Below are 24699 nucleotides of genomic sequence, written 5' to 3'. Positions count from 1 at the left end.
ATGAATCTTCAGTTCTGTTTGGGAGCTCAGTGGTTTCTCCATAGCATGTTCTGACAGTAGCTGCCATCATAGCTCATTATGGTCATCTGATTAGATGCACTTTTAGATGATAGATAGATAGATAGATAGATAGATAGATAGATAGATAGACAGACAGACAGACAGACAGACAGACAGACAGACAGACAGATGGGAAAAAGTGGTCTGAAAACACCCACACACCCACATATATATAATTGAGATAGGGTAGAGTGAGAGAAAAAAAGTGGTCTGAACATGTGAAGCTGCCTGACCTGGGATCAGAACAGTCCTGCTGGGCTCTACTGGAAACAACCCCCCACGATCACAGGCAGAGGTCTTTTGTAGCTCTGCCACCTGAGACCCTACAGGTGATGGGGATTAAACTGGAGACGTTGCATGTGTAAAGTATGTGCCCTCATACTGTGTTTATGGGCCCTCCCCATGAGTAAACCACGTTGGAAAGTGTTGCTGGAAATGACTGAAGAGAAAGCTTGTGTCATGCGCACAGAAGATGTGATTGTGCTCGCAAACTGTCTCTCTAACATTATAGGTTTTTAAGATACCGGATCAATTATTTTACTTTTGTTGCCATAGCCCTGTCTGATTTTGAATTATTTCCTCTTGTAATTGAAGTTTTTTTCACCCCTTCAGAGAATTAAATAAATGCGGTTAGAAAACGAACTATTTGTAATCTGCTGAGGGGATCTCACTACATTTCTTCACACACACAAATGACTCTAGGTACGGATTTTTCCCTTTGCACCTTGCTGTATGTAACAGAGCAACATAATTAGCCACTGGTAGGTAGTGTTTATGTTAGTTCTCAAAAGGTTAAGAAGCTGATTATAACTAAAATCAGCTTTGCCTGGGGCTTTGGTGACTCTGGGTAATCAAATTAGACAAGGAGGGCACAGTGTCACCTAACATAAACCAGTGGCACTTTCCTCTTTACTTTGACCTTTATTATGAGACAAGGAAGTCAGAGTTTATTTTATTCCAAAGAGTTTTTAAAGCTTCGTTTCTAATAAACTCTTTATGATAACAGTAGCATCCATCCCAATGATTTTAATAAACGATACAGTATGAATGGCCAAAGAAATTGGAATGATGTTATGTCTGTTCCTCCCATCCCTAGATAGGACCTTTTTACTCTTAACAAAAAGCACCTGACTTTAAACATTTGAATGGGCGGATCCACCTATCCCACTGAACTGCTAGCCCAACATCCTGTAACGATTCATAAGCACTGTGGTCAATTTGCCATATCTTAAAGAACGCATAACAAGTAACAGGATCAGTCTTCGAAAATACTATTTCAAATTGAAAATATTATTTCAAATGACAGCATACAATATTTATTCTGTTATTTACATGATTTTTTTTAATGCCATCTTTCCTCCAAATTGCTTAGGGTAGTATACAGTATACAGAGAGTCTCTCATGTTGTCCACAGAACAACCCAGCAAGATACATTAGGACGAAAGACAGGGCTGCCGAGGCCCAGACAAAGATTCCATCCAGGCCCCTCACTCCAGATGACCCTGATTCAAACTAAATATCATAACAAAACAAATGACTTGGCTTCCTGATGCTATCAACAGAATAATGATTGTTCATTAGCTAAGAAACAGTAAAGGAAAAAAAGACGAGGTTATTAAATAAAACTTTTTATTTAATGTATGGTTTACACTGGGCAAAATGCTATAGGATATGGTGCAATAAAACAGCAAGCAGAATCAGAAATACTCCTCAGCCAAGGAGCCTAGCTTGAATACACTTGAGTACACTATAAATTAAATACACTATAAATTAAATACAGATGAGACCCAAATTACCTAGGAATAAGGCCCATTGACTAAAGTGAGACATCAGTCTCTCTCAAAAAGTACTCAAATGAAAAGATTCTTTAAAATATTTCTACTCACTCAAAACAAAAAAGCAAGCTCACAGCAAAGTTAAAATACTTAATGGGGAAGGAAAATTGGGGAGATGTGGAAAGTCGGTTGTATCTTCCATGGAGAAGAGGCACATTAGCTGAGTCCCCAGATGGTTTTACTTTTTTGTGTGTAATGGCACAAGTTTTTGTTTGTTTGTTTTGCCACAGCAGATTAACATGGCCACCACTTTAGAATCGGTCTCTACCACTATTGACCTTCACAACTACGAAATTCAGCTTCTGCCAAGATTTCACTAGGGCTTAGCCCAAGAGTTTGTTTTCAGCACAAGCAGAGTCCTGGAAGAAAAATACTTTTGGGCATGCACAGAATGCCTTCCCCTCAACCCTGGAAAACTGCAGTCTCCTTTTCCGCCCACACGCTTTAATCATTAAGTAGCATACTTAAATAAAACTCAGAAGCAGTGGAATCACTGAATTATTTTTTAAATCCCTCTGTAAAAATGAGGATAAGCATGGTAGCTTTCATAGGAATAAAATCCATGAGAATAAATTTCTCTGAAACCCTAGCTTTCATTAAAAACACAAATTTCTATCCCACTGCAGAGATATAAGGAGATCAGCATCTCTCCACAATGAAAAGGGCTGGAGACATACTTTCTTTTTTAATTCAAAGAACCTAACACACATGGGCCTCTTGAATTTTGCCCCCCCCCCATCCTGCCCTTCCCGTCACCCTGATGGTATCACTTTAATATGCTCTGGTTAGATCTCACTTGGAGTACTGTGTTCAGTTTTGGGCACCACCGTTTAAGAAGGATGTAGACAAGCTGAAACGTGTCCAGAGGAGGGCAACGAAGATGGTGAGGGGTCTGGAGACCAAGTCCTATGAGGAAAGGTTGAAGGAGTTCGGTATGTTTAGCCTGGAGAGGAGATGACTAAGAGATGATACGATAACAATCTTCAAGTACTCGAAGGGCTGTCAAATAGAGGATGGAGCTAGGGTTGCCAGGTCCTTCTTTGCCACCAGTGGGAGGTTTTTGCGGTGGAGCCTGAGGAGGGTGGGGTTTGGGGAGGGGATTGCCAATTGCCAAAGCGGCCATTTTCTCTGGGTGAAGTGATCTCTATAAGCAGGAGATCAGTTGTAATAGCAGGAGATCTCCAGCTACTACCTGGAGGTTGGCAATCCTAGATGGAGCAGAGTTGTTTTCTGTTGCCCCAGAAGGTCACACCAGAACCAACAGGTTGAAATTAAATCAAAAGAGTTTTCGGCTAAACATTAGGAAGAACTTTCTGACAGTTAGAACAGTTCCTCAGGCTTCCTTAAGAGGTGGTGGGCTCTTCTTCTTGGAGGTTTTTAAGCAGAGTCAAGATGGCCATCTGACAGCAATGCTGATTCTGTGAACTTAAGCAGATCATAAGAGGGCGGTCAGGAAGGGATAAGTCCGTGCTCAGCTCTCATGGCCCTTTCCTTTCCTTTTATCCCTTAGAAGCTCTTTGATCAATTGATCTTGAGCAGCATATATCTGGAGGGATATAAGGACTGAAACAAATCTTGCCACTGACAATGTAGCCTTGGGGTCCCTATCACTTAGTAAAAAAGGCATTATGTCGGTCACAGAGGCATTGGATTTGTATATTAAAAGGGGGGAAATATAGTGCGATCGAAGTTCCTAGTAAAAGTGGCATTCCAAAAGGGCATGGGCTAATGAGTCAAAAGAGCCAGAAGAGCAAGGGCAGATCCTGTCTGAGTATGGTATATTCAGAACTCTGCCCTGCATTACCATAGAAGGGTTAGCATTCAATCGAGCCAAGCAAAAAGCTCTACAGAGACGAGGAGTTGTTAGATAATATGTATAGGCAGGCAGACCACGTGGAGGGGGTATTCTGAAGAACTGGGATGAACAGACCCGACGAGCACGAAAAGTAGTGCTGTTATAATCGAGCTCTTTAATGCGCTTTTTAATTTTGGCAAAAGCTTCAGTTTTCCCAAGATCTGATAACATATCCTGCGAGAAGCCCCTCATGGCCCTTTCTTACATGCCCAAGGTAATGCCGATCAACACTTTAGAGTCCGGAAGCAATTTTCCTCCAGGCCTGATTGGCCAGGGATCCTGGAGGGTTTTTTTTTTTTTTTTTTTTTGCCTTCCTCTGGGCATAGAGCAAGGGTCACTGGGGGACTGGAGGGGGTAGTTGTGAATTCCCTGTGTTGTGCAGGGGGTTGGACTAGATGACCCTCGACATCCCTTCTAGCTCTATGCTCCAAAAGGAAGTGGCTTGGGTCAGATGTCATGGTTTAATTAAACTAGTTATGGTTAATATGATTGCCCAAATACAGGTCAGTCTACTAATGCTGATTAATTAAGGAATAGTAAAGTAGGAACTGAAATCATTATTTGAAGTTGACTTATTAACCATAGTTAGTCTTAACTAAGGTTTTAGGAGACATACATATTCAGACAGCATAGCTCATTCCCCAGTCTTCTTTGCAATGCAGGAGGGAAACTAACCAGGCCTCTGCAGGTTAAAACAGTAAAGGCAACTAAGGCAGTATTTGTCGAGGTAAACCAGGATTTGAATGATTGCCTAAGACCCAAATCCTGATTTCACAAATAATAACAGTTAAGTCAACCATGATTTCATATTATGCCTGAACTGAGCCATTATCTGGCTTAAGATCATCTAGTGAAGCAGAAAACATTTGAACCTGGATCTTCCCAGTCTTTAACTGCCACCTTGACTACTGCACCATACTGTCTCTATCAAACAGAGTTCCTATTTTTGGATAGCATAAGAGCATCCACATAAAGACCACGGCTTCTTCATCATCCAATAACCAATAGAAAACTGTATAAATATGTCAGATAATGCAGAAGCATTTCTAAGAAATTGTACTTAACCTACTTGAGACAGTTACCGCTCTCCATCTTTACAACAGTTATACTCTTTGAAGTCAAATAAAATAAAAATGATGTATTTAAAGATGTTTAATAAAGTATAGAGGAGAGCTTCATGTAGGAGGAAATTTCCCACTGTGCTATATCCAAACTACATTTAAATGCAGTATGCAGCACTTGTCGCTTCCTTAATCTTTGAACACAAAGGATATAAAAGATTAAACAGAAAATGTACATACAAAAAAGTAGACTAATTTAAAGAAAACACCTTGAAGGAACATATAGCTTCAGCAATGTTATGCACAAATGTAAAGGGGGGGGGGGGAATTGGCAGCTATTGTTTTCTTCCTTTACTGTTCTGGTGTTTTAACAAGTTCAAGGGCTGCCCATAGACAACTTATCTGGATAGAGATCACAGAAGAACAAGTGAGAACAAACGTTAAGTTCTGCAACTGCAAATATAGTTTGTCAGAAAAATGCTGGTCCCTTTTAACTAATAAAGAGTGGCAGACATATGTTAGCAGAGCCACATGGCTGCAACTAGTATATAACAGACTTAACAAATTCACAAGCAACTGGCCTGTCTTGTCAGAGCAATGGACCACATTTCTGTTGTAAGTGGAACAAAAAGTATGCTAAGTTTAACAAAAGGAAAAGGCACATGATGCCCTTCTGTATTTTCAATTTCTCAAATGGTTTTGCCGTTCATTTATGGTAGGGAAATGTATTCTTTTAAGCAAAAACAACAACAACCCTCAACAATGAAGCAAAATAAATGAATTCAAAGATGTTGCATATGGCTCTCTAACAACAATTTGTTTCAAACACACTGACATTTTGATTGTATAATCAGCCAGCTTGAAAGTAGTTTTTTATCTTAAAAAAACACACACAAGCACAAACCAAAGGCATGTTCTTTAGACAGAACATACCCTTGCTGTACATTTTTTTTACATCCAGCAGAAAGCCCCTGTGCACTTCCCCCCTTTTTATGTCACTTTTAAAGAGACAATATCTTTTTCAACGGAATGCATTACATTCATTCATTGGCACCTATTACCAGTCATTCATCTGAAACAGTTAGTTAACAGCCACCAAGTTTCTGGTACTTTAAATCTTCATTTATTGCTTCAGCTCTCCATTATGTGAGCAAGCAGATTAGGATGTAAAAACCCTCCGAATGAGGTAGGAGTGGTCATGAACCAATAGGTCAGCGCAGAACTGGGCCACGGCTGCCTTCTGAGCTCAGCGGGGTGGAACTAAGTGTGGCCAAACAACAAGCCGATTGGACTCTTGCCAAGAGGTTCAAAATTGCTGACTGTTGCCACATTCTTTCAATTTTAATAGAACAGGCTGGCTCAAGCATTTGCTAGCGCGCCAGCTGCACTTGCAGAGTAAAAAAAAAAAGACACAGAAAAAGAGTACAAATTAAGCAAAGACATTTCCCTTCACATAGGATCACTTCTTTTGCCAGTAATTTCTCTTCATTGCATCGAGGGCCTGTAAATGAATTAATGGCACAGCTCCAGGGACCATGTCACAGATCTCTGCTGAACATATAAACGGTTCCATGAAGCACACTGAAAGGATCTCACTTGTTCCCTAACTTTCTATTAACATGTCATTTACAAGACAAATTTTATTTCAAGATTAATGTTCCACCTTAAAAAAGCTGAGGCGTAAAAATTCCCGATCAGAAAATAAGAATGGAACCATTTTAAACATTGAATAATATTAGTACCACAATAAATTACCATTTCAGTACCTTCTTAGTACTGTCAAATGCAAAAGTCTCTTTACTGCAGATGAATGGGTATGCTGACAAAAAAAATCACATATTAAGACTGAAACAACTAATTGGTGTAGCTGATGAACTATATTTGGTTTTAGACTGATGTGTTGGGATGACCATAAGCGAATGCTCTGGAACTCTCGAAAGGCCGGCTCCCACGCAAGTCACACAGATGTGTCCGTTTCATCATCTCCGTGCCAAGTTTGACGAAATAGAAATTTAATGTTGGCTTTCCTTTCTGGCTTATATCCAAAGCCAGCAGACAGTATGAAATTTTAAGCTATTTTACACTGAAGAGGAATGTCCTCTTCCTTCAGGCAGTTCAAGAAAACCCATTCATTAAGGGCTTGAAATATGTAAATGTATTTAAATTTAATTTAGGGACAGATTAAATTGTGTAAAAGTCAGTTAGTTTCCTCCCCCCAAAAAAGTGTAATCAATTGATAGCTTTACCTAACATACAATCGCCTCCTCAATTTTTTTCCAGCTAATAAGAAGAAAAAATTACAGCAACAAGTGATTACCGCTGACCAATTATCTTCTAATGCTAGTTCAGGGGTGCACATCAGTCTGTCATTTTGAAAGTCAGCTGTGGTGGCAAATCACTACCAACAATTATACAGAACAAATTTAGAAATCTGTTTTACAAAATGCATACATTAGAACAACACTGAGTTTAGCAGCGTTCTGTCTTTTAAAAAATCATGTTACCAATAGCATCAACTCTGTCTCAAGACTTACTGAAGACGCACTGCAAATACAAGTTCTCTGGTCATTTCTTCAAGGAAGATATTATTTATCAAAAGCTATGTGATCATATCATTTGAGGGAAGATATCATTTATCAAAAGCTATGTGATCATATCATTTGAGGGCTAACCTTCAGTGGAATGCAGCCCTGACACTTCTCACGAGACGTTTCGTTACAGTAGACAGACGAAACTGCAAAAAGAGTAAGACCCACAACAATTGATCCTCAAGTTTAATGTGTTTAAATTGTCACTTTATTACTTGCATATTTAATTTAGAATTTAGTTTGGCATTTAGAATAATATTTAATTCAAACAGTGTTTTCCCCTCCCTTTAAACAGAGGGTAGGAAGTGGATGGATATAACTTAGTGAAGCTGCTAAGATGAGTTGTTGGCAGGGTGAAGTGGTAGGTTTTAGTAATAGCTGGAAGCTGTAAGTGGTTCTGCGCTTTGAAGTCAGTACGGCTTTGATGTAGTACTCCCCTAGTTAATCGCAAGATAGTCTTGAAAGAAAAGATTTTCCAAATACTATTCTTAGTGTCACTGCTTGAAAAATCCTTGTATGATTTTTTTTTCCAGTAGTGATCTTCAAATCTGGTCTCAGACAGCTTTCTCCTCTTTCATTCTCCCACTCTTTTAAAAGGCCTTTAAAATTTAAATTGTAATTAAAGCCAAACCTCATTTACTTGGCTGTGTATTACTTTGTAAAAGTGACTTCAGGCAGTAGGCCTGTGGTGCTCAAACACATTCAGAAAGTGTATTGCTGGGACCCAGAGAGTGAAAAAGTAGGAGGGGGCCATAATTTCTTGCACATGTTCTCTCTCTCTCTCTCTCTCTCTCTCTCTCTCTCTCTCTCTCTCTCTCTCTCCCTCCCTTCCCTCTCTGTGTGTATGTCTGTCTTGAAAGAGTCCCCAGTCTTAGGAGAATGCATCACAACTAAGTAAAGTGAAATATTATTAGGAGGGAGACAATACAGGAAAAACACTCTTACCTTACAGTTGTATTAAACTTTTAGTGAAGGCAACCTATGACTTACAGACATGTGTGAAACTGACAAGAATTAAGACTAACTTGGGAGAAAAATCAAATTATTTATAAGTGGTAGCTGAAAGCAGTATTCATTTCTGCTGCAGATAACATCAGTGCCATGCCGTTGTGAAGCATAAACGCCTGTGAAATCATACAATTCTGTATCCTTAACAGTTTGTTACAGCTTGTTCTATACTCATTGTTAAACATCACCTACAAATCAGACTGCGTGGGGTAGCAAACAACTGTTAGTCCAGTGGGGGCAGAATGAGAACGTTCGAGCAGTTAAACGATAATCTTTTATCCGTGCTAAAGGGCTGATCATCTGGGCACATTTGTACATGAACTCTAAAACGAAGCTGCCATTCACAAAGTCCTATGCTCATCTAAACAGACGGGAATAAAGAACATGGCATGTGATCAGTGAATTATGAGAGAGCAACACCTCAAGGTTAGAGGTCGCTGAAGATTTCAACAAATCTCACTAGATATGGCAACAGATTAAGCAAGGAGACAGATTGCCCTCCAACCTCAACCTGTTAAGACCTTTGAAGTCTTATGGTGACCCCTATTCTGCTCTTTCATATTAGTTGTTAGTTACACTAATTACAGCCTAATAGTATCCTGGTGCCAGACATTTTTTTTTTCAAAAGCCAACCAGTGAAAGAATGGCGACTGCTCTAGCCAAATTGCACTGTGCATATCACAAGCACTCACCCCCAGCTTTTAACAGACCTCCTGAACATCATCGACAACAATGGGAATTACGGGAATAGCATTGTTAAACTTTGTATAGGATACACGTATCTCGCTGCAAGAAATCCAACAAACTATGTTTATATAACAGCTATGTAAACGCTCAGAGGAGGTTTTGTTCTAGCACAATGGGAAGTTAGGGGGAATTTCTCTGAAGCGCAAGGTAGTTTTGGGATGACAAATTATCTTGAACCAGCCATGGCTTCGATCATTTGTGGTCTGATATTTAGAAAGAAGGAAAGACAGTAGTTTCATACTGAAAGACAAAATGATATGCTACCTTTGAATACAAATCGTAAGGAAAATCTATCTTTAAGAACATTGGAAAGAGGGTGCTGGGGCACTACAGTGGCTTGGGTTCAGATGCAATGCAAAGCTACGGTTACATTAAGAACATAAGAACATAAGAAAAGCCCTGCTAGATCAGACCAAGGCCCATCAAGTCCAGCAGTCTGTTCACACAGTGGCCAACCAGGTGCCTCTAGGAAGCCACAAACAAGACGAGTGCAGCAGCACCATCCTGCCTGTGTTCCACCTCACCCAAAATAATAGGCATGCTCCTCTGATACTAGAGAGAATAGGTATGCAGCATGACCAGCATCCATTCTAACTAATAACCATGAATACCCCTTTCCTCCATGAATATGTCCACTCCCCTCTTAAAGCCCTCCAAGCAGGCAGCCATCACCACATTTTGGGGCAGCCATAACCACAATTTAACTATGCGTTGTGTGAAAAAATACTTCCTTTTATCCGTTTTGAATCTCTCACCCTCCAGCTTCAGCAGATGACCCCGCGTTCTAGTATTATGGGAGAGAGAGAAAAACTTCTCCCTGTCCACTCTCTCCAAACAATGCATAATTTTAGACCTCTATAATGTCTCCCCTCAGCTGCCTTCTTTCCAAGCTAAACAGCCCTAAGCCCTAAACCGCTCCTCATAGGGCAGTTGCTCTAGTCCCCTAATCATTTTGGTTGCTCTTCTCTGAACCTTCTCAAGCTCTGTAATATCCTTTTTTCGGTGTGGTGACCAGAACTGTACACAGTATTCCAAGTGTGGTCTCACCATAGATTTGTACAAGGGCAGTATGATTAAACTAACCATAGTTAATCAATCATCTAAATATGGGCCAGTACACAAACTATGGTTAGCAAGGGTCCATCGAGCCTGGATCTGACAGTTTATTGACAATTGTTAGTCTTAACCATGGATTTGCATAATGCACAAGCATGGTACCCTGGCTTAATCCTGGTTTGTTTTCCCCCATTGCTTTGCCCCTATCCTAGCTACAGAGACTCCTGGTAAGAGCGGTTCAAAATAAAAACTGCTCTCGACTTTAGCCAATTCGCACTACTGTACAGCCCCCTGTTGCTACTGTGACCACCAAGACTCCCATTCCTTTGCATAAGCCACCCATACAAGAACCTACCGTTTTGGCCATAGAGTTCCCCCATCCCTTTGCACATCATTGTGGATTTTATTAGTTTATTTGCTTCATTTATACCTTAGAGTCATAGAATCATAGAGTTGGAAGGGACCACCAGGGTCATCATGTCCAACCCCCCACACAATGCAGGAAATTCATAACTACCACCCCCCACACCCCTAGTGACCAGAAGATGGCCAAGATGTCCTCCCTCTCATCATCTGCCGAAGGTCACAGAATCAGCATTGCTGACAGATGGCCATCTAACCTCTTCTTAAAAACCTCCAGGGAAGGAGAGCTTACCACCTCCCGAGGAAGCCTGTTCCACTGAGGAACCGCTCTGTTAGAAAATTCTTCCTAATGTCTAGACGGAAACTCTTTTGATTTAATTTCAACCCGTTGGTTCTGGTCCGACCCTCTTGGGCAACAGAAAACAACTCAGCACCTTCCTCTATATGACTTTCTCTCCAGTCCGGACTCAAAGTTGCTTGCATCACTGTCTTCTCACTGTGATCGTGTGACTGGCCCAGGGTCAACCAGCGAGCTTCCATAGCAGAGGAGGGATTTGAACTTGGGGTCTCCCAGAGCCTAGTCTGACACTCTTACCACCAGATGTGGCTTATGATTGAGTAAACACTTTGGGCAGCATTTGGTACACCCAGGTGGGTAAGGCAGGGAGTTTTGGCTGCCTCCTGAACAAACAGCTTGGATAATTAGTGGATATGAGGAAGAGGGCAAGTCTGAGGAAGTTCCTGAGGATACACTGGACCCTGCAGTACTTCATGGAGCTCTTTGAGGATCCTCACCTGGAGAAGACACCTCCTTTTTTTGAAGAATACTAAACACTGTCTTTCTTGATCAGGGTAATGGAAGTGCTACACTAGTGAGCCAGGCAAGCCTGGGTGAAGATAAAGTTCAACACAATCAACACTCACTTCTTTTTCTCTCCCAGTCCTTCTTTCCCAACCCACCTATGCAATTTTGATACGGGCCCAATCTCCACCAGAGTATGCTGGCATAAATTTATGCTGGGGGGAGAAAATAATGTTCCCCAAGCCCTCCAGCTACCCCTACAAAAAAAGGCTGTCTATCAGTCTAGCTCCAGCCTTTTACTGAATTCATTTTAGTTTTTCCCTGGAATACTAAGATGTGGCCTAAAACCTATGCAAAACTTTGTGAAGATCTATGCTAAATATGCTTGAATATGCTTTACTTTTATTCAAGTCAAATATGTTCAAGTTAAATTGACTAACCGAGCAATCCTGAAGGGGGCCCTGGAGCTATTCAGGAGCCGGCATGACCTCTACACTGGCATAAGTGCCAGCTGTACTGACAAAGGTGGCACAGATGCCGGCACAGGGATACTTGAGCGCCGGCACTGTCTCTCTAGCAGCGTTTTTCCAGCTCAAGGCCTCATGCCGGCGTTGATGGGAGCATTCCTGGGGCATTCTCAGGGGCAGAGCTGATGTTAGTCAGCTCCCAAAGCCCTTTTGGCCTGAGAACGCCCCTTTTTGCAGATGGCTACTTGTGCCTGAAAAATAGCTGGCATAGCCCTGTGAAACCCAATGGAAGAGTTTCACAGGGTTTTGTGCAGATCGCCACTTTTTTATTTAGGGCTGGGAAGCCTCTCAGGAGGCGGTACAGCTGCGCCGTCCCTGGGAGTCCTCTAACTACCCCCCCCCCCCGGAGGAGTGCTCTGCCCATCTGCACATTTCTAAAAATGTCTTCTTTCCCAGCAGAGGTGAACCACAGTGCACTTCTGGGGAGGAAGAGGAGCAAGAATTACTTTTGTGCTGGTGAAAGGTGCATGCTGAAGACTGAAATAGTCACATGGAGGCAGGGGTGGCTGAAGCTGTGTGAGAAGAGCCCATGGGAGGTGAAGGGGAGAATGCTGGCGAGCTACAGCACGCATCTAACAGAGGCCCTCACTGCCAGCCAATAGTAGGGGTGGATGATGTGCTTTGCCCTCAACTGGGCACTGTGAAGCAGGTTGAAACACTGGTTGCATCTCAGGTAGGGAGGAGAGGAAAAGAATGAAGGTGAAACCAAATGATAACTGCAGCTAGAATGGTCTTTGCTAGGCAGTGGAATAAGAAAGCCTCCCCTAGGACACATGATTGGATATCAAAAATGAAAGAGGTCTATATTTTAGTAAAGTTAACTGCTTACCAAAAAATAACGATATTAATAGTGTAGACCTTTTATGGACAAGAACGATTCAAAGAATGGAGATGTCCATTTCATACAAAGTTATAGTTTTGGTTAAGTGAGAAGGGGTTACTGATGCAGAGCTGTAAAGTACTTTACGTGATTTTATGTGATTATGCGGCTATTTGTTTTTAGTTTATGTACGTATCTATGGTGGCCGTCCATTTTTATTAATATTTTTTTAAAAACAAGTGAAGGTGAAACCATGATTTGCAAAGACAAGCCAGGATTCAGTGATCATCTGTGTGTTGAATCTTGGTTTCCCAAACTAACCACAATTATAATTAACCATGGTTTTGCATTACATTTGAGCCAATCTACTGGGTCCTTCTTTTGTCCTGAGTAGAACAAACAACAGCCTTTGCTTGTTAATAACTCCAATGATGCATCTGACGTAAATTTTAATTCATGATAAAAACTTTGGCCAATTAATCACACTGACTAATCATTTAACATTTGTATACCTGTTAACAAGGGAGTGGAAAGATGGATTAATTGGTGGGGGAAATTGTCCTTCCAGACATTAAAAGAATACTAATATTAATAACCAGGACAGTCAAACAGAAAATCCTGGATATTCTTAACAGGATCCAAGAGCTACTTTAAACATGCACAAGAGCCAGCAGATGCCCAATGGGATTATTTCCTCCTTGTTTTTCCTCTTTGAACAGCAGTTCCATATGCCATGTCACAAACTGCATCTGAAACTCTGCTGAATTTCAAATGTAATTTGCCGATCTGCATAGGGTACTGCTATTCAACACAAGTTCACAGTCCATTGGGTTTGCAGAACTAATTGCATGGTTCTTTGGGAACTGGCCAACAACGACTGCTTCTTCCTTTTTACATTAATTTTTAAAGCAATTAATTTTTAAAAAATTATTAAATACATTAACCATTGCAAGAGTACACAACTCTTTCATTAAAAAACAGACTGTACAACACCTGAGACTCAGGCAAGCAAATGGCTGAATCCATACCACTTCCATGAAAAACATTTTAATCCAATAAAAATCACCTTCTGATGGAAGGATTAGAGGAATCTGGTCAGAGATAGTCAGCCTCATAACTATCAAGTTCTTGACGAATGTGATTCCTTATCCCAATCAACTAGTAGTGTGATTTAGCATAACATTACTTCATCTAACCGTGTAGACTACTTTAGATATACCGCTGACAACAGCTTAACATCAAGGTTCTCTGGACCAGTTCTTCAAGAACACAGCCTTCCAATTTGGTAACAATACCATTGGTTCAGAGGAGATACTGAAAAGGAATCCAGGAATAAATGTCCAGACTAACAGTGCATTCCTGAAAGGAATGCCTGCGCTGGTCTTTGGAGGCAACATGGCTGCGCTGCTTCAAAAGGAGGTTTCGGCCCTGCCAGTTCCAGGTTGGGAAATGCCTGGAGATTTTGCAGTTGGAGCCTGAGGAAGGCGGGATTTGGGGAGGGACTTCTTCAATGCCATGGAGTCCAATTGCCAAAGCAGCCATTTTCTCCAGGGGAACCGATCTCTATTGGCTGGAGATCAGTTGTAATGTGGTATCAGTGCAGTGGTGTTTATTTTGGTTGCTTGACCTCCAGGTACTAGCTGGAAATTCATGGATATTCATGGAGGAGAGGGGTATTCATGGCTGTTAGTTAGAATGGATAATAGTCATGCTGCATACCTATTCTCTCTAGTATCAGAGGAGCATGCCTATTATTTTGGGTGCGGTGGAACACAGGCAGGATGGTGCTGCTGCACTCGTCTTGTTAGTGGCTTCCTAGAGGCACCTGGTTGGCCATTGTGTGAACAGACTGCTGGACTTGATGGGCCTTGGTCTGATCCAGCAGGGCTGTTCTTATGTTCTTAAATCTTCTGCTATTACGAGTGATCTCCAGCCGATAGAGATCAGTTCACCTGGAGAAAATGGCCGCTTTGGCAACTAGACTCTATGACATTGAAGTCCCTCCCCTCCTCAAACCCCGCCCCAAAAATATCTCCAGATATTTCCCTACCCGGAGCTAGCAATGATGCTCCAATGCTTTCTTATAGCAATACATTGCTATCAGGTGAGTGTTGGTAAGGGATGAAAATTCCTTATAACCAAGGCAGTGTGTGCATGTATTGTGTGTGTGGGGGGGGGGGGGAGGATGACACAGGGAAGGGTCGTCCACCATTCACAGTCCAGTCAGCAGAAAGCAGGAGGAACCAACAAAAGTGCAGGAAACATAATACATGAGACCAAATGTGACTCAATATCAGTTGTTAAAAAAGATCAGGGTAAAAGAGAACCCAAAAGAATCAGGAAGAAAAAGTGAACACTAATAGGAGGGGGGGAACTAATGGTTGAAGAGAATGTGTGGAAGCCATAGGAATAAACTGAAGCAGTTTGAGGCCAGAACCCACACGATAACGCCTATAATATCAACAGATAACGAACGACCAAAATGGTTAGTAATGCTAGCGCATACAGTTTTCTCGTGTTTAGTTTGGCTGTTATGACATACAGCTCACAAGCTGAGAACATATTTTCTGGGCCAGGAAAAATGCCAGATTGCATAGCTGGAGACATCAACACAGCATTAAATGAACCCAGTGTGGCAGCTAACAATTTTTAAAAAGCTGCCTGTAGATTCAGCTCTAACCTCGTCTTTTCTTAAAAGTATTTACACACACAACAAGATTTTTGTTCTAAGCAAGTTACTGTTTTTTTTTTTTTTTGTAAGGGCAGTCCAAACACAAGGAAATAATGGGAAGTCATTGATGTGATCAGAGTGGTTGACAACGCTGGTTAACATAAAGTGACAACAGGGTTCGCATATCACTTCCACAGAAAAGGTCAAGCCTTCCAAACATAGAAGCTTCCCATCATATTATGAGTCCTAGTGTGCAATCATGCTTGCAAGGAAAAGCATCTAAAATGGGGAGTTGCAAAAACTCCACCTGATATACCTAAGGCAGTGTTTTTTTTCTCTCAGTAGTAATAATGACTTTCTTGCAGCCCACGAGACATACAGCTAATTCACACTTGCAGTTTCCCAGTCCACCAATCCACCTTCAGATGAAGTGTGAACCCAGCTGCTCAGGAGTAATTGTCCCCTAATTCTTAGCAATTTGCACTTCATTAATGAAGTGAGAATTAACCCTTCCTGCCACCTTGCTGAACTGCATGCGGATCTGGCTCCGCTTCTGGTTCCTCGGGATCACTGAGGTGGAGCGAAACTGGCCATTTTTGTACGTTCTTTGGGAAGAAGCACAGAACAACCTGCTAGAAACAGTATTCCACAGCAATGGGTGAGTGTGTGTATGTACAAACAGGGCACAAGGGGAAGGGGATGCTTAGTGCTTAGGGACAACAAAAATGCTTCCTGACAAGGTGTTAAATGTGTCCATTTCTATCAAAAGAACTGTAGGCAGGTAGTCCTCAGATAATATGCTTTTGACAAATGAACAGAAGTGTTAGGATCTGGCTGTTTTGTTCTCACAGTATAATACTCAAGACTGATAGTATGGTGATCAGAATCGGCAGGCAGAACAGAAGGAAGGTAAGCACAGTACAAGGGGCACGGTGAAGTAAATTTCCACTCACACTCAAGGATAGCAAACCTAATTTCAGAAGCAAATATGACAGTGTGGACTGGACCATCTCCTATGTTGTATATGCAGGCAAAAGTACCATGTAACAGAATAGAAAGTGTAAGCAGGGAATCTGCAAGGAGTTGCAGGTATCACTTTATATTCCCCATATCCCCTTCCCCACACTATTTTCTCTTTCTTTCCTCCTGGCAGCCCTCATATCTGCTCCCTTTCCCCTGCTTCCTTCTCTCCTTCCCACTCATCAACCAACCTTTATTTTATCTGCCCTCTGTCTGGAGCTTCATTTATTATTTATTTACTTCACTGTACCCCATTTTTTCTCCACAATGGGGACCCAAAACAGCTTACATCATTCTCCTGTCCTCCATTTATCCTCACAGCAACCCTACGAGGTAGATTACACTGAGAGAGAATTACTGGCTCAAGGTCATGCAGCAAACTTCTATGGCAGAGTAGGGTTTTGAACCTGAGTGTCCCAGATCTTAGTCTGACACTGTAAACAGTACATCACACTGTCCATCAGCTTTTCCTTCTTCTCTCCTGTTGGCAGCCTCTCCAGAGAAAAGGCTGGTAAGGTTGCAAAACTTGTGTGGTAGCAAGTTGCTCGGGTGAGTTGTGTGGTGGCCACTGCCAGGCCCAGCCAAGTAATGCAAGTTGTGTGGAGGCTGCTTCTGGATGCTGGCAAGTTGTGTGCCATCAAGTCATCTGGTAGCCACTATTGCACCTTGGTTAATTGCCCAGATTTCATGGTACCAAGTTGCCCAGTGGTTGCTGCTGGGGCTGGCCCCAATGAGTCCTCCCTCCAAGGTAGGGTGGAAGGTAGTGGGAGTGGACTGGGAGGTCAAAATAGTCCTGCAAAGGATCCTCCTCCCACCTTTCATTGACAAAACTAAGGTCTGAAGGTTGGCAATAGTGTGGTTGCTTAGCAACTTCCACAATCGTCACTGAGATCTCCTTTCTTAAAGGTACAGGCACTGTTTCTATTACTTTGAGTGGTTTAATCCCCATTTTATTTTTTTTAGATTTCAGATTTTTCTGCAAAAATGGGGCTGTTCTTAGGTATGTAGAAAGATCTGTCTCGTATGTTCATGGCTCCAGTCTCTAGATTTAAATATCCACAGATGGGGCCATGTTGATAATTACATAAATTGATTTTGTGGATTCAGCATGGAATAATGCTGCATATCATACTTTACTATTATTATTTAATGACAGGTCATCATTCAGTTAGCTGTGTGTTCACACCTGCCAATTATTATAAGCCTTTAAAATTAACTTGCACCTGTGCAATCAGCCATTTTTAAAGCTTTTTTTTTTACATTACTCTGATGCAACTACACTGGCATGGAATGCAAAAATGGTTTGTTATACGTGATCCTTTAAAAAGAAGTGCAGAGAACCAAATGAGTGCCTCTGCTGAGAGACAGAGGTGGCTATGGAGGCAATCTGAGGCTAGCGGCTAATGGACATACTTTGCCTGCAATGGCTAGTAGCATGCCTCTGTGCAGCTTACAAGCAGGATATAAAACCATTATGCCCGGAGACTGTACAGTCCATACTGTGACACTGGAAAGGCCTTGTAGGATGGTTGTGAGTTGTGAGTTTTCTCCTGTTCCTTCCCAGCATCTGATAATTAAAGAGGCAAAGAGAGAAGGTGTGTGTGTTATGTGTGGCTGTATGTGTGCACGAGAGAGGGGAGACTTGTCATTTCTCAGGCTTTGATGTCATTAGGGTTGCCAACCTCCAGGTAGTAGCTGGAGATCTCCAGCTATTAAAACTGATCTCCAGCCGATAGAGATCAATTCACCTGGAGAAAATGGCCGCTTTGGCAATTGGACCCTATGGCATTGAAGCCCCTCCCCTGCCCAAACCCCGCTCTCCTCAGGCTCCACCCTAAAAATCTCCAGGTATTTCCCTACCCGGAGCTGGCAACCCTAGATGTTATGCTTCCCATTTTTGTTTTCTAGAAAGCCTTCTAGTTGCTTAGTCCATTGATCATATACTACCTAACATGTGTGACTTCATCTGAAGTCTTTGGCTTGGCTCACTTTCTTAAAGTATGTGCCTGGCATAATGATTACTTCCTGATTTCCAGTTGTGGCACAGTTGCAGTCTAGATTGTGCTAGACTGATCTACCATGGCCATATATCATCTCGATGGTACTGCTTGGTGAACAGAACATTTCCTCTAGGCTCTGCCTCCTGACCTACCAGATGTTTTACCTCTTCATCTTGACTAGGGGCACCAACTGGCCTGCAGAAAAAAAAAGTCCTGTCCCTTTAATAGAGGCTTAATGTGTAGAAATGGGCATTTGAAGCTTTTGATGGTTGGAGATAAAGAACTCACTCTGGTAAATAACATCCCATTAAGCCTCTATTTTAAAAAATGACATTTTTTCCCTGGCCTGTTGGCAACCCTACCCTTGACCTACCAGGATGTACATCTTGATTTGCTAGGCTTTGCTTCTTGACCCTTAACCTTCAATTTCAAAAGCATTTGGCATGTGGGGGTAGGCTACCATTAACTCCCCCCCACTAAATAAAAAGTCCTTTGGATTAATGAAACTAGGTTCATGTCTCTGAATCTTGGCCTTATGATTTGTGATCTCATTAGTGAATATTTCATAATCATGCTTAAAGTTCCAGGATCTTTGTTTGGTAATATTTTTGAGTATAGCCTTTATGCCTATATTAATATTTTTTTCCATTTTGCTGCTTGGTATCGTATTGCATGAATGTACATGCACTGAGGAACATTTCTATAAATGCCCAGTTTACACAACTCCCATTAAACTTTACTTCATAACTTTTCCTTATACATTGACAATTTGTGTGCTTCTGTGCTAAGCTAATCAGAACTAGGGATAAAAGGAGTACATACAACAAATCAGTGGAAATCATCAGAAATAAGTAGTTGGAAAAATAACTGGGGGGAAAAGAATAATATAAGCAAAATATTGTCGAAGGCTTTCACGGTCAGAGTTCATTGGTTCTTGTAGGTTATCCGGGTTGTGTAACCGTGGTCTTGGAATTTTCTTTCCTGACGTTTCGCCAGCAACTGTGGCAGGCATCTTCAGAGTAGTAACACTGAAGGACAGTGTCTCTCAGTGTCAAGGGTGTAGGAAGAGTAATATATAGTCAGAAAGGGTTGGGTTTGAGCTGAGTATTGTCCTGCAAAAGTATTGTCCTGTAAGTATCAAGATAATGTGCTAATGAGGGTATGGTATGTTAATATGGAACCATTGTATCCTGAAGTGATCTGTTAATGTGTGTAATCCAAAGCTAATCTGTATGGCTATTGTTGAATGTTGTCTTTGTCTGGAGGTTTTTCAGGGCAGGAAGCCAAGCCTTATTCATTCTTAAACTCTCCTCTTTTCTGTTAAAGTTGTGCTGATGTTTATGAATTTCAATGGCTTCTCTGTGCAATCTGACAAAATAGTTGGTAGAATTGTCCAGTCTTTCAGTGTCTTGGAATAAGACCCTGTGTCCTGTTTGTGTCAGTCCATGTTCAGCCACTGCTGATTTCTCAGGTTGGCCAAGTCTGCAGTATCTTTCATGTTCTTTTATCCTTGTTTGTATGCTGCGTTTTGTGGTCCCGATGTAAACTTCTCCACAGCTGCAAGGTATACGATATACTCCTGCAGAGGTGAGGGGGTCTCTTTTGTCTTTTGCTGATCGTAGCATTTGTTGTATTTTCTTGGTGGGTTTAAACACTGTTTGTAGGTTATGTTTTTTCAAAAGTTTCTCCATCCTATCAGTGACTCCTTTAATAAATGGCAAGAATACCTTTCCTATGGGAGACTGTTTTTCTTGAGTTTTCTGATTTTTGTTTGGTTCAATGGCCCTTCTGATTTCATTCTTGGAGTAGCCGTTTGCTAGCAGTGCGTGATTTAGATGGTTAGTTTCTTCCTTGAGAAACTGTGGTTCACAGATCCGTCTTGCACGGTCCATTAATGTTTTGATTATTCCTCTTTTCTGTCGGGGGTGGTGGTTGGAGTTTTTGTGTAAGTAGCGATCTGTGTGAGTTGGTTTCCGGTAGACCTTGTGACCTAACTGAAGGTTTGTTTTACGGATGACAAGGGTAAACTCCCATTTCTTGATACCCTTGTCATCCGTAAAACAAACCTTCAGTTAGGTCACAAGGTCTACCGGAAACCAACTCACACAGATCGCTACTTACACAAAAACTCCAACCACCACCCCCGACAGAAAAGAGGAATAATCAAAACATTAATGGACCGTGCAAGACGGATCTGTGAACCACAGTTTCTCAAGGAAGAAACTAACCATCTAAATCACGCACTGCTAGCAAACGGCTACTCCAAGAATGAAATCAGAAGGGCCATTGAACCAAACAAAAATCAGAAAACTCAAGAAAAACAGTCTCCCATAGGAAAGGTATTCTTGCCATTTATTAAAGGAGTCACTGATAGGATGGAGAAACTTTTGAAAAAACATAACCTACAAACAGTGTTTAAACCCACCAAGAAAATACAACAAATGCTACGATCAGCAAAAGACAAAAGAGACCCCCTCACCTCTGCAGGAGTATATCGTATACCTTGCAGCTGTGGAGAAGTTTACATCGGGACCACAAAACGCAGCATACAAACAAGGATAAAAGAACATGAAAGATACTGCAGACTTGGCCAACCTGAGAAATCAGCAGTGGCTGAACATGGACTGACACAAACAGGACACAGGGTCTTATTCCAAGACACTGAAAGACTGGACAATTCTACCAACTATTTTGTCAGATTGCACAGAGAAGCCATTGAAATTCATAAACATCAGCACAACTTTAACAGAAAAGAGGAGAGTTTAAGAATGAATAAGGCTTGGCTTCCTGCCCTGAAAAACCTCCAGACAAAGACAACATTCAACAATAGCCATACAGATTAGCTTTGGATTACACACATTAACAGATCACTTCAGGATACAATGGTTCCATATTAACATACCATACCCTCATTAGCACATTATCTTGATACTTACAGGACAATACTTTTGCAGGACAATACTCAGCTCAAACCCAACCCTTTCTGACTATATATTACTCTTCCTACACCCTTGACACTGAGAGACACTGTCCTTCAGTGTTACTACTCTGAAGATGCCTGCCACAGTTGCTGGCGAAACGTCAGGAAAGAAAATTCCAAGACCACGGTTACACAACCCGGATAACCTACAAGAACCAATAATATAAGCATTTATGTTTATTGATGTCTTAGAGGTATAATAAAATAAAAATAAACCAGTGACCACATTTCAAACAAAAGGTTTACTACTACTGATTACCAGTGTTTGCATACCTGCAGAGACACGTGGGCAGTCTGGTAACATGGATTCAACTGATGTATCCAGTGGTTCTGAACTCGATACCCAGTTACAACAGTTCTGTAAATTTAAGGAAGACAATTTTAATCAATATTACACACACACACACATATAGAAAGTCTTAGTGCCAGAGTGCAGGGGCTCAGGCACAGGGGTCCCAATACAACAGCAAGGCCATAGCTCACATTATGGGCAAAAGCAGCCATCAGCAGTGATATATTTATGCATAGTGTTGCCAGTTCCCCAGAGAGGGATCCCCAGCTGCCCCTCTTGTTTCCTGCCACCGGTCAGAGTGGCAGCAAGAGAACATTTTTAAAAAATGACCAGCAGGCCAATGGTGGGACATCACTTCCAGGAAAACCTCAGAACTGTTGTCACACCTCTCTAGGAATTGTTGGAAACTCAGTAGAAAACCATAGAGATTTTGGCTATTCCTAGAAAACAGTGACATCACTTCTGGGGGAAACCCGGAAGTGATGTCAGTCATCTCTAGGAATTGCTGGAAAATCTGTGGTTTTATCAGTTTCCAGCAATCCCTAGAGAGGTACAACATCAAAAGTGATGCCACGGCCACTTCCCCACGTTGCTGCTCCTCTGGTCTCCCATCATGCCCTAAACCCCAACACAAAAGTGCTGCTAAGGGATGCATGTGTAGTGCAGATGAACAGTGCAACCCTAAGGACATTTTCCTGAGAGTAAGCCTCATTGAATAGACCCAAGTAAGGTTCTTAGTAGACCTGCTTAGGGTTGTTCTTGAAAAAAGATAGAATCATAGAGTTGTAAGGGACCACTAGGGTCATCTAGTCCATCATCCAGCACAATGCAGGAAATTCACTGCCTCCCCCCACAAGTGACCCCTACTCCATGCCCAGAAGATGGCCTTCAAAAAAATTGTTTGTGGCTTCAGAGCCAATGTAAGCCACAAAGGTTGGCAATACCATGCCCCAGCATCATCCACTAGTGAAGGCAGGGACCACATGGTTGCTCAGCAAGTAGTTACACAGGCATATCATTGTTTTGTCACTGAAACTAGAACAAATACATTACTCCAAGCTGCGAATTCTATTTTTTGCAAAGAATTAAAGATTTCATTGACCTGACCTCATGTACAAACATTTTATTGAACAGGGCACAGCCTATACAAATATACCAATGGAGAACAAAAGAGAACAAAGAGGATGGGTTTATCTTTTTGACAACACACAAGAAACTAAATGTACGCCAGATTTTGTTTCAAAGTACTCCAATGTGAAAGTTTTCCTTTTACTTGAGAATTTCTTTTCTTTTCTCTGCTTCATGTATATTTTTTATTTTTTAAAATTTTCTATTTATTTTATTTTCTATTTAAAACATTTTTATGCCACCTCTCCACCTGCTCAGGGTCTACAAGGTGGTGGGCATAAAAACATTAAAACATTTGAGCAATTAAAAATACAGTTAAACTCATATAAAATTCAATTACAAACATACAATCCGCCTTTCTCGCTGAGACTCAAGGCAGGGCTCCCTACGTAGCTTGTGAAAGAACAGAGTTAAACCTGCTAGGGTAGAAAACTGTCATTTTACAGATTAATGCTGAGAAGAGAAGAGGTAAATCTCACTCTCTGTGGAGGTATGCTGTGTGTTTACATTATCTGTTCCAGCCTCCCTCTTTGGATAACTAGTGCCAATTATGTTGTTTTACTTTCCAACTTAAATTCAAAATTAACGTTTTAAAATGTTAAGCATGCTTCTAAAACTGTTACACACTTGTTTCTTGTAATTCATCATAGATTTAAATTATCTACACTGCTTTTGTTAAAATATGAATAAAGCTGTTCATTGTTCCTCCCCCCTCCCAATTAAATAGCTACATTAAGGGGGGAGGGGGACACACAAGCAATTTCTAATCTTGCCCTCTATAAATAAATACTTTTAAAAAATCCCATTAATCATTGTTTCAAAATGGCCGATTGTTCCTCTGGCAAACAAACATGCATTGTGTATTTTTAGATGCTTGCTGCTCTAGTTGTGCACTATGGAATCCATCCTCAATGTGGAAAGATCCTTGACTGGTAGATCAAGTGTTTTATTGTAGTTCCTTAATTCATTCTGTCTGGAAGAAGATGTCAGCTGTGTTGCAGTGAGGAGAGAATTTCAAAGGCTCCAATCCCCACCAATAAAGGCAGAGGAATGGCTTTTGAATAGATTTGTCAAGGCAACCCTACTGTTCTGGGACCAGGGAGAGCAGGAAGAACATAAAGGAAGAGTTGCTGTATGAGATTAGAAAGTGAAGTTCACAAAGCAAGGCAGATTTTTGTAAGAAACTGTAGATCAGTGAAACCATTGAACTGTATGAAAAACCCATGAAAACATTTAAAAATATTACTGACTAGAGTATTTGTTATCTTTTCATGAAAATGGTTGAAATGGTTCTATTTCTCTATTTCACACAAAGGGTTTAAGATGCACATTTTGTAATTTGCATTCCAGATTTTAATTAACTGCTGAATGTGGTACTGTAACATGGTAGAGAATTACAAAAGCACGTAGAATTTTTTTAATGAAATATTCATTTGATATAGGTAAAATTAATATTACTACGGATGGAGCATTACATCAGAGAATTTAAGATAATACTAAAGATTTGCACACAATTAACTAGTTTTATATACAATTTGCCACTTGCCTGTAAGAACTAAGTATTCTCAAATGCAGGGTGAAGATATGAAAAGGGAAAATTTGTTTTATCAGTCACCACAGTGCCTAATACATTCAAAATTATGACTTCTATTGGCACTAAAAATAGGCAGCCAACGATGGAGGGTAGATAGATGCAATGAAAAATTGCTATTTTAACAATTCATTCTTTCAATGACAGCAATTAGCACTACACACACAAAGCCATCGAGAGAAGATTTTAATTATTATTCATTCTACCACTAGACCTAAGCCCAATGAAGTAAAAATCTACCCAGGTGACATGATGCTGTCTTAGTAACAATCACCTAAAATTCACACAGTGTAAA

At 41.1% G+C, this 24699-nt stretch overlaps 1 protein-coding gene across 1 annotated transcript in view; it reads right to left on the bottom strand.

Moving 5' to 3' along the window:
• The window catches only part of LOC130493145 (cotranscriptional regulator FAM172A homolog), a 90786-nt gene that overhangs the window by 58397 nt on the left and 7690 nt on the right, over window positions 1-24699 (bottom strand). Inside the window, exon 3 of the mRNA XM_056866866.1 lies at window positions 21667-21751. Within this exon, the coding sequence (XP_056722844.1) occupies window positions 21667-21751 (85 nt within the window). The remainder of the gene's footprint in view (window positions 1-21666; window positions 21752-24699) is intronic.

This window comes from Euleptes europaea, unplaced genomic scaffold, assembly GCF_029931775.1.
Source record: "Euleptes europaea isolate rEulEur1 unplaced genomic scaffold, rEulEur1.hap1 scaffold_35, whole genome shotgun sequence".
In the NCBI taxonomy this organism is placed as follows: Eukaryota; Metazoa; Chordata; class Lepidosauria; order Squamata; family Sphaerodactylidae; genus Euleptes; species Euleptes europaea.
This window is presented reverse-complemented; position numbering and strand designations above follow the sequence as displayed.